This window comes from Lingula anatina, chromosome 2, assembly GCF_051362555.1.
Source record: "Lingula anatina isolate TDL-2025a chromosome 2, LinAna3.0, whole genome shotgun sequence".
Lineage (NCBI taxonomy): Eukaryota > Metazoa > Brachiopoda > Lingulata > Lingulida > Lingulidae > Lingula > Lingula anatina.
The window spans coordinates 43,322,015-43,337,900 of NC_141768.1; the positions used below are offsets into that span (position 1 = coordinate 43,322,015).

Sequence of the window (15,886 nt, forward strand, 5' to 3'; positions counted from 1 at the left end):
TATCAATTATCACCACACAGCAAGGCGTTCCTTTATTGCAGTCAGGCTCTCTACGTGCAGATGATGAAGAGATTGAGCCAATGATTGAGAGACTTTCAGTTACCATGGCAATGAGGTATTGTGTACCACTTAATCCCTTGGTAATCAATTCTATGAATCTGTTCACAACGCATCCCCGTTACAAATTAAAGGCATAGAAATCAAGACAATGCCTGCAATGCTAGTAATAAAGAGCAAAATATTTTCTATACAATGTTATGTCATAAAAAATGTATGGCACTTTTATCGATTTGATAATGCTATAAAAGAGCATAATTACAATTATAATTTTTTTGTAAAGTAATTTTAAAACAAACTACAATTCTGCATCTTATTTTTGATTGTTAAATTTATAATTAATACCTAAGAAACAGAAGAAGAGAATGCATGCCAATCACGACAAACAGGTGCTTATATCTGCTATTCTTCAAACGACTCACATATCATATAAATTTATACAATTCTTCTCAAACAGAGACCAATCCTGTCTCCTTATATTAAATCATAATATATTACATAATAATCTTTCTACTCTGGAAACATGATCACTCATGTTGCTTGTAGAAATATGATGATTTCTACCGAGTTCTGACTTCAGAAACATGACAATTCTGGTCTTGGGTTCATCTAACACCCCATATTTATCTACCCTCTACCAGGGTGACAGATTGATTTTTCACAGATATTCACAAATATGTCTCTAGATAAATAGACAGTCATTTGGCTCTGTGTCTGGATTTTTCCGTTTTTCCCTATATAATCTGCCACCCTGGTAGAGGGTAATATTTATCCACTAAATCACAGAGTGGATATCACCAATATGTCTCCTTTTTCAGATGATTTCCCCTGTATTTAACATGGTGGTTCCATTGATGGGAAAATCTGAAATCCTCTCCCAGACTCACTTTTGTCTGTTATAAATATTACATAGTATTAAGCACTGTTGTCTGGGGTTGACTGCAATATCTTTGTTTTAGTTTATTTTTCCTGTAGCATTTGGCATAATGGCTTCTGGTGAGTAGTGAAGCTGAAACCCTCTCCCTGCTCCACTTTCATCTGTTATAAACATCAGCCACAGGTGTCTACCTATGATGAAATTAAAGCTTATACTTTTAAAAAATCAATATCACCCTCTGCGTTTTGTGCAGCAAAAATTCTACAGTGAGTATGGTGAGGTCATCCAACCAATACAAAGCTATACAGCTACTGTAACATTCTAAAAGCTGTCTGAAAAGAAAGATGCCTCAGATCAAAAAGGCCAAATATCTAGAAAAAATATTGATATGTTTTTAAAAGCCTACTCTGGTTAAAATGGTGGAATAATCTAATTTCAATGTTTTTTGTTATATACAAAGTTTGGTCAGAACAGACTAAATGCAACAATCAAACAAAAAATAGGTCTGTGTTTCACGCTTTTGCACTTGTCATTCATTATAATATCCATTATTTTAAACAGACACACAATGTATCCTGAAAATTCAATAAAGCAATCAATGACCTACCTGTTGACAAGATTTTCCTCGGAATCTTTTTCCCACAATACCTTCCTAGCAATGGAGATATCCTGTGGCGACCGTCATGAATTTCAACATAGTCAAATTCACAGTTCTTTGTGTTTTCTATATCCATAGTGTCAAACTTGAGTTTTATTCTGTGTTTAGACTTGACTGTAATTCTCCAGATGCAGACATAGTTATGGGGGTATGTCTTGGGAAAGTTGGGGCTAGTAATTAACCCTTTTCCTGTTAGGCGTTTGTAGCAGAAACCTGAGAAATAAATTTTGCAATTTAGTTCCTAAAATATAAAGGCAAATTAAGATTTAAGTTGAAAAAAAACGTGTCAACCTATAAACACTTTCTGTTAAAAATCTATTAGAGAATATTCTTAAAAAATAATGGGAAATAAAATTATTTTGGCACATTACATAATGAAACAATCTTATTTGCTAAAAAAAAAGATGCCTCAAAATGTCAATTTTCTTAAATAAAACAAATAACACCTTATTTCAAAAGTCAGTGTGGTCCTGACATGTAACATGGAATCAGAAAACCAAACAAAAGCTAAAAAAAAAACAAATATATCATATCAATCAAGAAAAGCAGGATTAGAACTTACTTTCTTGCTTATTATACACTATATATCTTGCAGAGAAATAAGGCATTCTGACTCCTTTCTGTGGTGTCATATGCAGCCGTATCACCATTTTCCCTGACACCGTAGTAATGGCTGACGGCAGCTCTTTCCCACAATATCGACCCTTAGATGTCAAATCCTGAGAGAAAAATATACCAGTCATTAATATATCATTAAGTTTTTTCATTCAATATCTATAACAGAAATAATCACTTTTTAAAATATATTTTTAACCCTAGGATCCCAGTAACATACGTGTTTTAAAAAATCAATGCCAAAGCAATAGAAAAAAGCTCAATTTATTGCCTGCTATATTCACATAAGGTATTTATTTTGACAGCTGGAGAAAATCGTGGATGTTGACCTAAGCCATAACACTGCCCTAATCTACAAAAAAATTTAATGTGAATAATCTTAATGTTTGTATGTTCAGAAAATGAAATATTCTCAAAAATTCAATAGCCATTACATCATAACATTACCTTTCCTTCTCCAGCCAGGACCTCAACATATGTGTTACTACAGTTGGCAGATGATGGGATGTTAAACTTGCTAAAACTGAACATTATTCTCTGTTTTTCCTTCTGCTTGATGTACCAGTCACATGTACCATAAGGTTCCGTGGAAGATCTCACTCTGCCTCGAATACTGGTCAGGGTGCTATTACATGTGTCTATTGTAAAAGAAAATACTTAGTGAAAATGCAAAATGCATTCCAACAGTGTTTTAAACCATAAAGAAAAAGCCCCAAAATACTTGATGAATTGATAAAAAACTCTGTCACCCCATTGCTTGGAAAACAGGAAAACCATAAAAAAGCTACATCTCACTGCTATCAATAATACAAATCTTTTAAAACTGAAACATGGCAGTTGAAAAAACTAATTACTGGTACTTGCTAATTAAGCAGGCAAACTTTGACTCCTTTGTCATTGTGTAACCATGGTTATGGATGCCATGGCAACTGTAAATGTACTTACCACTAAACTGTACCAGCTTAGGCAGACATTCTTGACCATTGGTCAATATGTAACCACGGTGGCAGGCACAGTGGTACCCTGACATGGTGTTGATGCAGTCATGAGCACACTTATGAGACTGCGCGGCGCACTCATCGTAATCTACCTGCAGCAAAGAGACAACAGCATGAGGCAAGAGATACATGTAGATCAAATTTTCTTGAGTATATAAAATTTCAGTTTTTGAACAATGGGCCTTGGAGGATTGCCATTATGGCTGAATATGAATCAAGATTGTGGCACATATTTAAGTATTCATTGGCAGTCTTCTGCTATGGAACTGTGTACAAATTTCTGAATGCTATATAAAACATGTTAACTTTTGTAAAGCAAAGTTATTTTGCCGAAAGAAATGATTACAAATCCCAAGTTACCCACCTACAATGTAAGCCATGTGGACAGCATCATGGACATCACTTGACCAATGGATGACCACTTTAGATGTGTTCAATACCAAACTGGAGGTGTTGGCACAGTTATAGCGGACTCTCTTGTACCTGCGGTATATAGAAAGCAGTGGGAGAATACATACAGTAACATAATGTTTATGTGTAATAAGCATGATAGAAAATATACAGTCCTTAGAATTAAATCCATACTTTTGCACTTCCTTTTTGTCTAGCCGTTATTAATTTGATCACAACTGTCACTTAACTGCACATTTATCAAAATGGATTCTACTTATCTCTTCAGTAATTTATCACTACATCATTTGTCAATGACACTCTCTTTTCAATGTCTGTATTTGGGAATTACACATAGCCCTTCTTAACAAACAACTAAAAGTCAAACATTTTAATTATAAAAAACATCAACCAGCCCCTTATCTTATAAGACGAAATAAGACTATGCCCTCCCCTGTAATATTTATCGCCCTTTGTCATATAGTACCAGTACATGTAGTACCTGTCAAACTCCCCAGTTCTCTGTTTACTGTTCTCTGTCAGCACGTATATGTTCCCCAGACATCTGGATGTCTTACTGAGAGTGCGACGTAACAAAGACACCTTCACTCTGGTGGCATTAGCACCTGCAGAAAAAAGGAAAAAGTGGAATGTACAGAATGAAGCTTTTGTAAAAAAATCTCAACATTTCTGGAAAAAAAACATTGTACATTTGTCTTTGAAATCTTCAGTTCCATATAAAAATTTTGGTGTGGGGGGGGGGGGGGGGAATACAAATTCTAGTATTAACTAACTGACTTTTCAACAATTCTTTTTTTTAATTTTCTGTATGCTATGATTATCATTCTGTATTTTGCTTATCTTATATAATTTTCATGCACAAAATTCTCATTCTGTCTCTCACTAAAATATCTAGACATAAAACATCGAGTCACAATTATTTTTCATTTATTAAAATCTGTCAAAACTGATAGCAAAAACAGATCAGGTAGGATGTACTAGCATTTGTTCCTCACTATATTTTCTTACCTCCGCCTATCCTCCAAGCACAGCGCACCACCCCTGTGAACCTCACAGGAACCAGCGGAGATGACACGTCGCCACGGTGATGGGTCAGATCTTGGTCACAGTCTGTATTCATGTCAAACAAGACAAATTTTGAATTTCAAAAGTAAGGTGAAAAAATGGTGAAAGCTAAGTTGTAAGTAAAAAGAAAACTGATGCAAACATTCAAAATATTAATAGGAACAAAATGTTATGAATATATATGTATAGAAGTTTTCAAAGTGAAAAATGCTGCCTTCACATATTTAAAATACATGCATGTTTTTTTGAAAATGTATTAAGCACAGCAAAACTGATTTACAAATAGTTACACACAGTCACTGTGTGACTTGTACTGATGTCACCAACCTGCAATATAGAGAGACCGCTGTAATTCTTCAAACTGGCCGCCAGATCCATCCCCACTCCCTGTGTCTGCTTGCTCCAGGGATTCTGCAATGTATGAAAAATTAGTCTCTGCTAATCATTCCCTTTCTTACTTTGTTTCTTAAATAACATTACAAGGTATAATGATGAATTTATTACAACAGACTGCATTAGAATTAGAGTTTTGTAAGAGAAGAATGTTGTCACATGTAGCTGCAGTATATTCTGAGAACAAAAGAGTGATATAACTGGAGCTTATTCAATTTTCAACGTTCTTGACCAATGTCCCACATCTACATTACAGAAATAAAATCAAATTACAATCTGGCAAAAAAAAAATAAATTAACATTCTCACACAAACATTTCCATAATTTAGGTACTGAATAGCTTCACATATTTACATACTAATCAACCTGAACTTGGCTTCCATTCCTTTCAGAGACACTGTGGCATCGCTGTGGAACCTGATCCACAGACCAACAGACGAGTGGATAATACCAGTGCTGCCCTCTCCACACAGCCGACCAATCAGGGCGCCATGCTCACTAGTGCCTTCCCTGACCTCTATGTAGTCAAATGTACAGTTCATAGAGGTCTCCAGGGAGAATGAACTGAACTCAAGGTGGACTATGTGACCTGGTTAGGAAATAAAGTTAAATATACTGTCTTAGATATCTGTCTTTTACATCTGGTTCTGGGCTATAAAATTCAAGGAACAACATAACAACTATACATCTGTGTTATTATCTATTTTAGATAATAAAATACAATTCTATTTGAGAACTATCTGCTGAAGTACTTATGTTTAAACCCGTCTCACTTAAATCATCTGAAATTTTTTTCAACAAGTCTCACTTAAAATTCTATATTCATCAAAAATTAATAATAATAATAAAGAAAACAATTAAATGTGCTTTGTACTTCCTAAACCTGCACTTCAAACATATCTAGCTGATTACAAAAATCCAATTTCAAACCAAGACTTTTAAATATCCTACCTGGTATTGAATGTATAACCCATGTACACTGATGATCTTTATAATACTTGATGGGATAATTTGGTGTGGAGAACTTGCCATAGCTTGTGTTGAATACTTTGTCACAGGAGGGCCCTGAAAAATGAAATATTATTTTTGTAAATTTAACAACTAAATTATAGTAATACCGATTAAAATGAGTCTTCTTCATTCTCTTGATCTCAGTTTATAAGAAACAACATATATTTTCCATACTCACTATGTAAATTTACCAAAAAACCAAGCGACAAAAAACCAAAGTCCTTACTTGGGCAATTATACAGTAGTGAGGCCTGCATTATATCCCCAGGACTGAGAGCTACTCTCTGGCCAATCTGGATGTTTGGCTGAATAGTTTCTATGGTGACCTTGCCATTTTTGCTGAATGTTTTCTGAAATAAAACAACAGGCTGCATTTCCTTCTTAATCAACCAATGCAATGCACTGACACATTTGGCAGAGTCTGTCACTTCTCACTATCCCATCTTTTTATATTCAGAATTTGAAATATAGAGATACTGGAAAGTATAAAGGCATTGCAACTTTATGTTCTGGCTTGTACAATGAAATTTGTTTTGGTGATAGAAAACAATAAATCATACCTCTTTGTAGTGCATGATAGAGTAGTAATCATATGGCTGTCCAAGTGAGTCAATTTCAAAGATGGACTTTTTCTGAAAGTTGTCCTGCTTAGAAATTTCAATGTTGTCCTTGACAATAGTGATATACTGGTCACGGTCTGGTCTAAAGTGACAAATGTTAAAATTATGCACACATGATGTACATGCAAGTACATGTACGAAAAGCTGACATAATGTGCTGTTAATGCATATACATATACAGCTGACATATTACTCTATCAAATCTTAGAATACCTAATGTAATGTTACTAGGTATTGAGGTACAGTACAAACATATATTACATATTCATCAGGATTCATCAAGGATACATCATTAAAGCACACAGTATTTTGCTATGCTCAGTTTCAAATTTGCAAAATAAATCTGAAAAAAATACCCTTTGATAAAAAAAAATAGGAAAATTTATGTTACCTATTATGTATTATGTTTCAACATTTTATTTTTGAAAATAACATTTGCGTGCTCTTACCTGCTGTGTTCATGCCAAAACCCAATCACATGACCTAACTCATGAATAACAACACCATAATATGTGCAGTGTGGAGACAGCGTAACGTACTGGCGACCATTACCACGGCGACCAACAAATGAACAACAGCTACGATATGAAAAAAATAAAACTAATTTTAAAAAAACAATGAACATCAATTAGAATCAATTTCTAATCAAGGATTCCATATGAAAAGATAGAGAAAAATATGAAAAATAATAAGCAAAAAGTTATTTCTTTACTAATTAAAAATGGTAACGAAACTGGATTCACTCAAAATTTTGAAAATAAATGTAAGAAGCAAGTCCAAGCAATTTTTGATGGGGTTGGTTTCACAACAGAACCTAAGACCCAAAGTTGGTCTAAACAGTAAGACTAAAAATTATGGTCTACTACAGTTCAGGATTAATGTTCATTTAGTCTACTAAAGATAAGTAACCCCTGGTCTGAAACTTGGTTTAGTTCCTTTGGAAATCTGGCATGTGGTGTCATGGTCAGACTGTACTTACCCACAGCTTCCGGGAGCAAACTCAATATAGTCTTTCTGTGTAGTTCTCTTCACAAACCTGATACAGGTGTTCTCTTCCCAGTGTGCCATAGCCTGGTGAATGGTGGCAAGCATGACAGCTGTATCATAATAGAATTATTATTATTATTTATATCAATTTTCAGTATCAACTATGCAGTAAATGGAGTGAACTGATTCATGCACGCAATGGACAGTGTTACAATAGCAAATATATGGATGTAACTAATTAATACAAAAAAATTGATGTTAATATATATGATTTCAATTTAACTAATTGATTTCAGTCTGATTAAATAGATGTGCTACAGTGTACGGTTTATTAAAATGACTCCAATAACCTCAACTCTTATGAGGACAGACAATGAATTTTTTTGTTTATGAAGCATGTGGCTTATATCCATAACCATTTCAGGTCTGAGCATACAGCCTCAAGAACTATTGAATAATATACAAAAGACAACCACGTCTGTGGCACAATGTGGCTTTCTCTGCAATCCTTCCCTGAACAGACAAAAACTCAAATTTGACTAAAACAGTTACATACCAGCTACCCATTTACTGAATGCGACAATAATCATTGATGCCTACTTCCACGTATTCTATAAATCTAAACACACACACACACACACACACACACACACACACACACACACACACACACTATAGGCAACTACAGGCACATATCATTTACCTGTGATATTGGGTCCAACTACATAGGGTACAGTAGCATTGGGCCACAGTCTTTCTGGTAATGCTGTTACAGCACGGCGGCGTCTAGGTAACAACTTGTTCTGCATAAAAAATTAATTAATACATTTCAAAATCCAATATCTGAAGTTATTCAATAAAGCACGAATGATGTCACCAACAACCTCTTCAAAGAGAATCTGACACTTTTAATAACAACTGTTACAATCTTTATACAAAATTACAAAGTCAACTTGCCTGATCATGCTGTATTTTCTCATAAAGCATATATCCATCTTTCTGAATAAGCTTCACAATGTCTTGCTCATCTCTCCCCGTTAGTTGATACCTGTCATTTTCTGCATTAGGTAACTTAGAGCTTCCATCCACAACTAAAACACATGAAAAGTAGAAATCAGGTGAAAAAATAGTGTCAGGCTATACAAGTGTGAATAAACAAATTAATTAATAGCTCCAAACAATTCTTTATCCATCAATTGATCCATCAATCTTACAATCTATCAAAAGAGCAAGTGGCGCTCCTTTGAACTGAAACAACTACATTATACCAATTAAAATATCCCACCACCACCAATGGCAAATTTTAGACAGGAAATGAAAACATTTGTGATAATATATTACACAGTCCCAAAGAGTTCAGTGTTGTGCTCACACTGCAAATAATTTACAGACTGGGGCTGTTTCAAACCAGTTCAGTGTTCTGCCAATATTGTGAATAATTCACACATTGGAGTTGTTTCAACTGAATTCAGAGTTCTGCACACACTGAGAATCATTTGTGGACCAGAGTGGTTTCCTGGTAGTCAGCTGATATTGCTGGTGCAAATGTGTGCGTACTGCACGGCCTTTTAATTGCCAGGAGCTTGACCTTACAGGCATCTAGGTACTAGTACCCTGGTCAATTCTACATTTCTTTAAAAGTCAGGTGCCTGGCTTTCATTTCTTCTACTGATAACTTTATCTGCATCTTTATTGACCTTTTTACTTATCTCACAATTATTTGCAATGAATTTGCATGACGTGTGCTGTATAAATAATCTTTCTTCTCTCACAGAAGGGTAAAAAAAAAAAAAAAACATTAAAAATATTATTGCTTTTATTACGCTAGCAGCTTTCGCCTGTAACATGTACCACAATGTTTATATGTGAAACACTTTGGTTCCTCATTATTGTTCATAAATGTTAAATAACAGTGGCAGTCTGTTTGTATCAGATGAGACGTAGCTGTGCTATACTGAAACATAAAACTGGTTTGTTAGGTTCTCACACTTTCAAGTCATAATCAAAACCAGCAATATTATTTCAATTGTTGGCATCTTCCTCATTTCTGGTCAGTGCCAAGAAAACCTGTCAGCAGATGTCTTCTGGAGGGCTCCACCAGTATTTCACAAAATAATCTCTGCACTAGTGCGGAAGTCAGGGTCAGAGGTACACAGTATCCATGCTCAGACCAACTTTCTAGGGGAGTGCTTACTATACATTCAAATTCATTTAAAGTACCTCCAATTTCTACCTTTTTGACTACCCTTGGCTAGAAAATTACCTCCCCCCCCCCCCCCCCCCACCTCTTCTTTGAAACAAAAAGTATCCTTATGTTCAAATCTGGCAGAAACTCCTTTAATGACTTTAATAGGGATATACTAGTAGTATATCAGAGACCTACAAAAATGCCACTTTTTAAGATTGATGGGGGACATATAACCTCTTTATATAGACACAGGAGAGTTATTGTAAACTGAAAATCTCACACACAGCTGTGCTGAAGTTTCAACCTATTTGTATTCAACACCCAGGGCCATGTGGCAAATTAAGTCTTCAGCAAACCTATATTAGTTGGAGTTTGATGGTCTTCATCATTTGGTTGAGATTCTCCTTTTTTCTTACTTTTTAATTTTTCTTTATTTTAATCTTTATATATTATTCACAAAATCTTTAACATTGAAGTCTTAACAGTCTTCAAAATCACAGAAATCTAATTCTTGTGGAATTTTTTTTTTCATTTCTTTGTACTTGAGATTGTGTAATTTAATAAATAGAAGTAGTTAGTTTTAATGCTGTAAATATTATAATTATTGTAAAGCCATAGTTGTAAGCATATGTAAATTTTTCAGGAATTCATGACAACTGAAGCCATCTAAAAATGACGTACAGGACTGGCTGAATCTTTGCACATGAATGTGAATGGAAAAGAATCATGAGATCTGCCTTCAAGCCACACTATTTTCACACTTTTTCAAGGTCATGGTGTAAAGTTTCAGCACAGAAGATTTTGGTCACATTTCATTATACCAAGATGCCATAAAATTGATTGCCAATGCCAAGAAAAAATATGGTACTTCACACTAAAAGCACGGCTGTTTTGTGCTACTGGGAACTCTTTCTAATTTTTCTACCAGTGTTATTCCCTCTCAATATATAAGTTACAGCTTAAAGTAAATTCATTTCACTGGTTTAAATAAAGGCAACAATTAACACCACACCTGAATGTGGTACCCCAGTACACAAAACAAACTTTATGTTGACACAGCAAACTAGCTAAGTTTACTGAAAAATGGATTCATTGAGTGGCATTAGAGAAGGTAACTTAATCCAGATTAACAATGAAAAAATATTTCATTGCCTTTTCTGAATAGGAATAATCTTGCAATAAGAATGTACACAGTGTACATGAGTGTACTGTACAGTACTAGTACAACGCCATCTGATGACACAGTGAATGTTTCTTTTTACCTGACTGAAAACCCCACTAGGTAACGTTTAATTAAGAAGTCGAATTTCTCTCAAAAAAAGAACGGTAAAAATCACCTATTCAGTGATAAATATTCTTTGTAATTTGAAGTTACATGTATATGTCCTCAAGAATTACTGTTGATATTGTCTATGCCTATCGTCTTACTCAAATTTAATGTGCACACGATTTACTAAAAAATTAAAATTGAATAATAACTTGCAGTCTAAACATCCAAATGTCACCTTGGACTAGATTGCATTGAACATTAAACTTACCATGTTTCCTGATTTTCATGGGTTCTCCTCTTGTGGCTGACAGAGAAAAAATGATGAAAAAACAACCCGAAAGCAGAGAGATTCGAAGCGCACACATCGCGCCTAGGGAGATTCCGAAGTGATTCTAAGTAGGTCAAGTCCCTTTAATAAAAGTCACAAGACAAGCCCAATCAGCACGTAGAAAGTACGTACTAGTTAGTACTGTAGTTTTAGAAAAATGTCAACAATAAGGATTAATCGCAAAGTTCTAGAGTTTCTATTTCTCAGTACTATTTTTAAAAATGAATAAAAGAGGTTTAAAATTTGATTGTCTTGTACGTTACGGTAAAAAAGCATTTGGCAGGGGCGGATCCAGGATTATTTGAAGGGGGGGGGCTGGGATGGATGCCAACCTTCGCCCCCTTGGTGTGGGGCTCGGGGCCTGCTCAAGGGCCCATAAAATTTTTGGTGTTTTGGAGAGCAAACATATTGTCCTTTGATACGGTTTAGAACTTTGATTTAACTAGTCAAAATTCTAATTTCAAGAGGGGGATGTTATATATTTTTAAGAAACTGAAGTGGGTGGGAAAGGGGTCAGGCCTCTAAATCCGCCACTGTTTGACCCTAGTACTTGACCCCTAAATAAAATGAAATGTTCTAATTATCATATACTGATGAAAAAATGTAATAACAGTACTAAGAATAGATATGTAAAAAAATTAATAAGTTCAAGATTTCGAAAAATTCGTACGCCCGTACATTAACTGCACTGCTCGTTAAACTTAACTGAAGATAATTCATACTTTTCGATTTTATTTCAACAGGTAAATGCCATAAATCATTATTGACAAAAATTAACATCTTCTGACGAACCTCGATGCCTATGAACCATGTTGTCAGGGTTTTAAATCAAACGGAATCAGGAAGTCAGTGGGAGAATGTTAATTAAACCCGAAATGATGACGTTAATTAAGGCCTTTTTCATTTTCTCAGATTGTGCATGTTCCCTTAATGAAAGTGAAAAAATAAAAAAATGCATAATGCGAAAGAAAAGGAAAAAACAGACATCAGCAATGGTGTTAGAAATGTTCAATCAATATTATTAACAGACAAATGGATAAAGTTTATGTAAAATAGTTTTTCTCTTTGCAGTTGCAAAGAGGTTTTATAAACATCTTGGATCATTAATTTCATTGCTTTATTCAGATGAAAATTAGCTTGATTTATTTTTTAATACAACCAAAATATAGTTTTAGCAATTTCGATTTACACTGAAAACCTTAAAGATATAGCTGGGCAAATTGTAGGCCTACAATTTTTCCAAAATCTATTTTGGAACCGTTTGCAGACACGGTATATATACATAGATGTTATATTGAAATGTTTTTCTTGAATGTCTTTTATTTGTCTTTTCAGCCATTAATGATTTTAGGACGCCTTCTCTTCTCCAGCGGTAGCGGCAACCAATGAAGAGATCTCTTGGCTGACTTCCTTCACTACGGGTGCCACATGTCTCGGTGCAGGGGCCGAGCGTATTATCCAGGGGTGCTCTGAAATTTCTTCCAGCGACAAACGGTCGCGTTTCTTCACTAGGATCTTTGATATGAGGTCTCTGCAATCGTCTGGAACAAAGTCCTTTCCACCTGGAAATACCACTTTGTTCTGCACCTCATTAAGGAGTTTCTTGTGGTTGGAATCGTCAAAGGGAAGACGCCCGAACACCTAGAATATGTAATACATTAAAAATAAGTGTGTCAATTACACATATTATTCATAGACTAACAAACAAAATAAAAAGTAACTCCCAAACCAAATAAACCAGCTTAGGGACATTAAAGCAAGGGTGAGGACTCTCACAATGTTTATGGCATAGATCTTTGCTTAAAAGAAAGCCCATTTGTGTGTTTCATTCATATATACGTGTTTCAATTTCTCCTAGATTAAATTCATCTTTTTCAATAATTTTAGGATTGAAAGTCTTTACCATAAAAAATCTAGTCCCCCACCTCCGCAAAAAATTCTGTCCCTTTTTTTTTCTATATTTTAAGGAAAAAAATTGATGCACGGGCTTTTAATTCTTAATTCTTAGGTTGCATAATTATCCCCATCTCATTTGACAGAAGTCAACTCTTGCCCCAATATCAGAAAACGTAGTCTCAAGAATTGTTTGATAAATGCGGCAAAACGGCTCGAGTCGTTTGTAGACAAGTGTACGTTGCACGCTGCCCATACAAATATTCAACGATGAAAATACATTCACGAATTTTCAGTGCACCTTGTACAGAGGTAACGTATGAATAAAAGAAAGATAAAACATTCACTTTGAAAGAAAGAGTTTTACCATGGTAAATAAGACAACTCCCATACTCCATATATCTGCTATGAAAGGTTCGTAAGGCGTCCCAGTCAGAATCTCAGGTGGTGCATAGGCATAGCTGCCGCAGTATGTTTGACTCAAACAATCTTTTCCAGACAAATAGTTGAGTCCTCCACGAGCAAAACCAAAGTCTGTAACCTTCAAAATGTTCTGCCTGTCCAAGAGCAAGTTTTCACACTTCAGATCTCGATGAGCCACCCCTTTGCGGTGACAGTAATCAATGCCGTGCACTAGATGAATGAACCATATCCCAGCTTGTCTTTCATGGATATACTTTTTCTTTTTTATCACTTCTAAAAGATCCCCATTTTCCGCCATTTCCATTACCAAATACACTCTATTAGTAGTTTCGATAGACTGCAAGAAACAAACTAGATTTGGATGCCGCAATATTTTGACCACATCTATTTCTCTTGGTAGAAACTTTTTCAGATAATCTGATGGCGCTTTTCGCTTCGAGATAATTTTGATCGCCACCTTACTCTGATGCTGGGATGAAAAGGCTTCCTTGACAGTGGCATAGGATCCAGTACCTAGAGTTGGCCCAATGGTAAAACCATAAGCTTCCAGAACAGAGACTTTATTTGGTCCAGCAGACTTAGATGCATCACTTTTCTCACAGTCTTTGTTATTTTCATTTTCTTTACACGAGGACTCTTCTTTGTCATCCGCTTGCTCTTTCTTTTTCCCCAAAAGCCTGTTAAGCATGTTTTTTTTTCGTTTAAAGCACGGAGGTCCGCGCTTTTAGGTGCTGACTTTTAAGTTGCTGAGCATTGTTGTTGTCAACGTAGCAGCATTACGTCACAAAGGTCACTGTAGTTATGTTATGCCGTGCAAAGGAGATAACGTTATCAATTAAACGTTATACGCTATTACACGTTAGTTTTGTTAACCATTAGAAATATGAACAGGAAGATATGGCCCTTCATTTAGAACTAAATCATTAAATTTAAAATTAATTAAAACTTCGAACCTAAGCGAGCTATGATTTGTGAATAGGAGAAAATTGCACTTTTGGCATCTTTTTGGCATCTAAGATAAACTCGCGGCTATTGAGTAGGCCTATACCTCTCAGACCAGATAGCGCATGTTTTATTCATGAAAAATCTCGCTTGCAGAATTCACACCAAAGAATAATCATCCGTATCACCCGCCTCTCATTCTGGCCGCTCACTTACATCACGTGACCTATTACATTGCATCTTTCAAAACTAGAGATGACAGATCGGATTTGCTCGAACTCCAATACAGGTTGGTGAGTCCCCTAGAAGATGTAGAATTCATTATATTTTTATTATACTTTTTCCTATAATTGAACGATCGACCACCTATAATTGACATATCATGACCTGGAGTTGGACCAACCAATGTGAAAACAAGAGGAATCACCCAGAATAATCAAGATATACATCTGTGTTGATGGGGCAATATCGTTTTAGGCCTAGCCTATAGTTAATTAATAGAGTCGGTTATTTTTTTTTTTTTTTTTTTACATATTCTGTTTGTGATGTAAACCGCTAGCAGTTCTTTCTTTCTTATTTCCCCACCCACGAGAGTGGTATTTTTTCCTATTCTAAAAATATTAAAATCATGATATCCTGATGTGGAATTTACGTAATAAAACTGCAATACTGAAAAATAATTTGAGAAGTTCGTGATATTTTTCGAGTTGTATCGATCAAATCGTCTATGTTGTCATGGTAATCAATACAGCTATTGATGCGAGTGCCCAAACTACATGTAATGACAATACAAACTATTCTCAATATACTGTATAAACAGATTGAGTTTTAAGTCGTTTTTTATTTTTATTTATTTTTTATTTTTTAGGAATTGTCAAAGAAAGAGGGATAAAAAGATTCGAAATGGGTGAAAAAGATAAAATGTTTTCAGTTTGTGTCAATATAACCACATTTTAAAGGGAAGAATTTGTAGCCCTGCTTCATAGCTACATAGCTATAAGAAAGAACAAAAGCCAACAAATACCGTAGTTGTTTTTTTTTTTAAACTTAAAAGAGGAAAACTGCATGTGCAGCCTCCTTGGAAATCCAATTCGGTTTTCAACTATATGTAAAACAGCTGTATATTTCAAGTCACCACTACGCACTACGA

At 35.0% G+C, this 15,886-nt stretch overlaps 2 protein-coding genes across 3 annotated transcripts; both read right to left on the reverse strand.

The window, feature by feature from the left end:
• LOC106155148 (bone morphogenetic protein 1) lies at window positions 1-11,574 on the reverse strand. 2 transcript variants are annotated; one of them, XM_087003250.1, is made up of 18 exons: window positions 11,419-11,574; window positions 8,650-8,783; window positions 8,396-8,495; window positions 7,685-7,802; window positions 7,155-7,283; window positions 6,646-6,787; window positions 6,312-6,435; window positions 6,026-6,139; window positions 5,433-5,663; window positions 5,009-5,092; window positions 4,625-4,726; window positions 4,098-4,221; window positions 3,570-3,688; window positions 3,153-3,293; window positions 2,655-2,845; window positions 2,155-2,311; window positions 1,538-1,805; window positions 1-1,121 (listed from the first exon to the last, which is right to left on the reverse strand). In XM_087003250.1, exons 1-18 carry the CDS (start codon window positions 11,513-11,515, stop codon window positions 1,013-1,015), a joined length of 2,484 nt encoding a protein of 827 aa, XP_086859376.1. In that variant the 5' UTR covers window positions 11,516-11,574; the 3' UTR covers window positions 1-1,012. The 2 variants fall into 2 exon arrangements, 1 of the variants encoding a protein (XP_086859376.1); XR_015332684.1 differs by lacking the exons at window positions 1-1,121; window positions 1,538-1,805; window positions 2,155-2,311 and having other exon boundaries at window positions 2,826-2,845; window positions 3,153-3,297.
• Window positions 11,575-12,532: 958 nt separating this feature from the next.
• Window positions 12,533-14,482, reverse strand: LOC106151304 (testis-specific serine/threonine-protein kinase 4-like). Its single transcript, XM_013524494.2, has 2 exons — window positions 13,739-14,482; window positions 12,533-13,119 (listed from the first exon to the last, which is right to left on the reverse strand). Exons 1-2 carry the CDS (start codon window positions 14,480-14,482, stop codon window positions 12,826-12,828), a joined length of 1,038 nt encoding a protein of 345 aa, XP_013379948.2. The 3' UTR covers window positions 12,533-12,825.
• Between the last annotated feature and the right edge of the window lie 1,404 nt (window positions 14,483-15,886).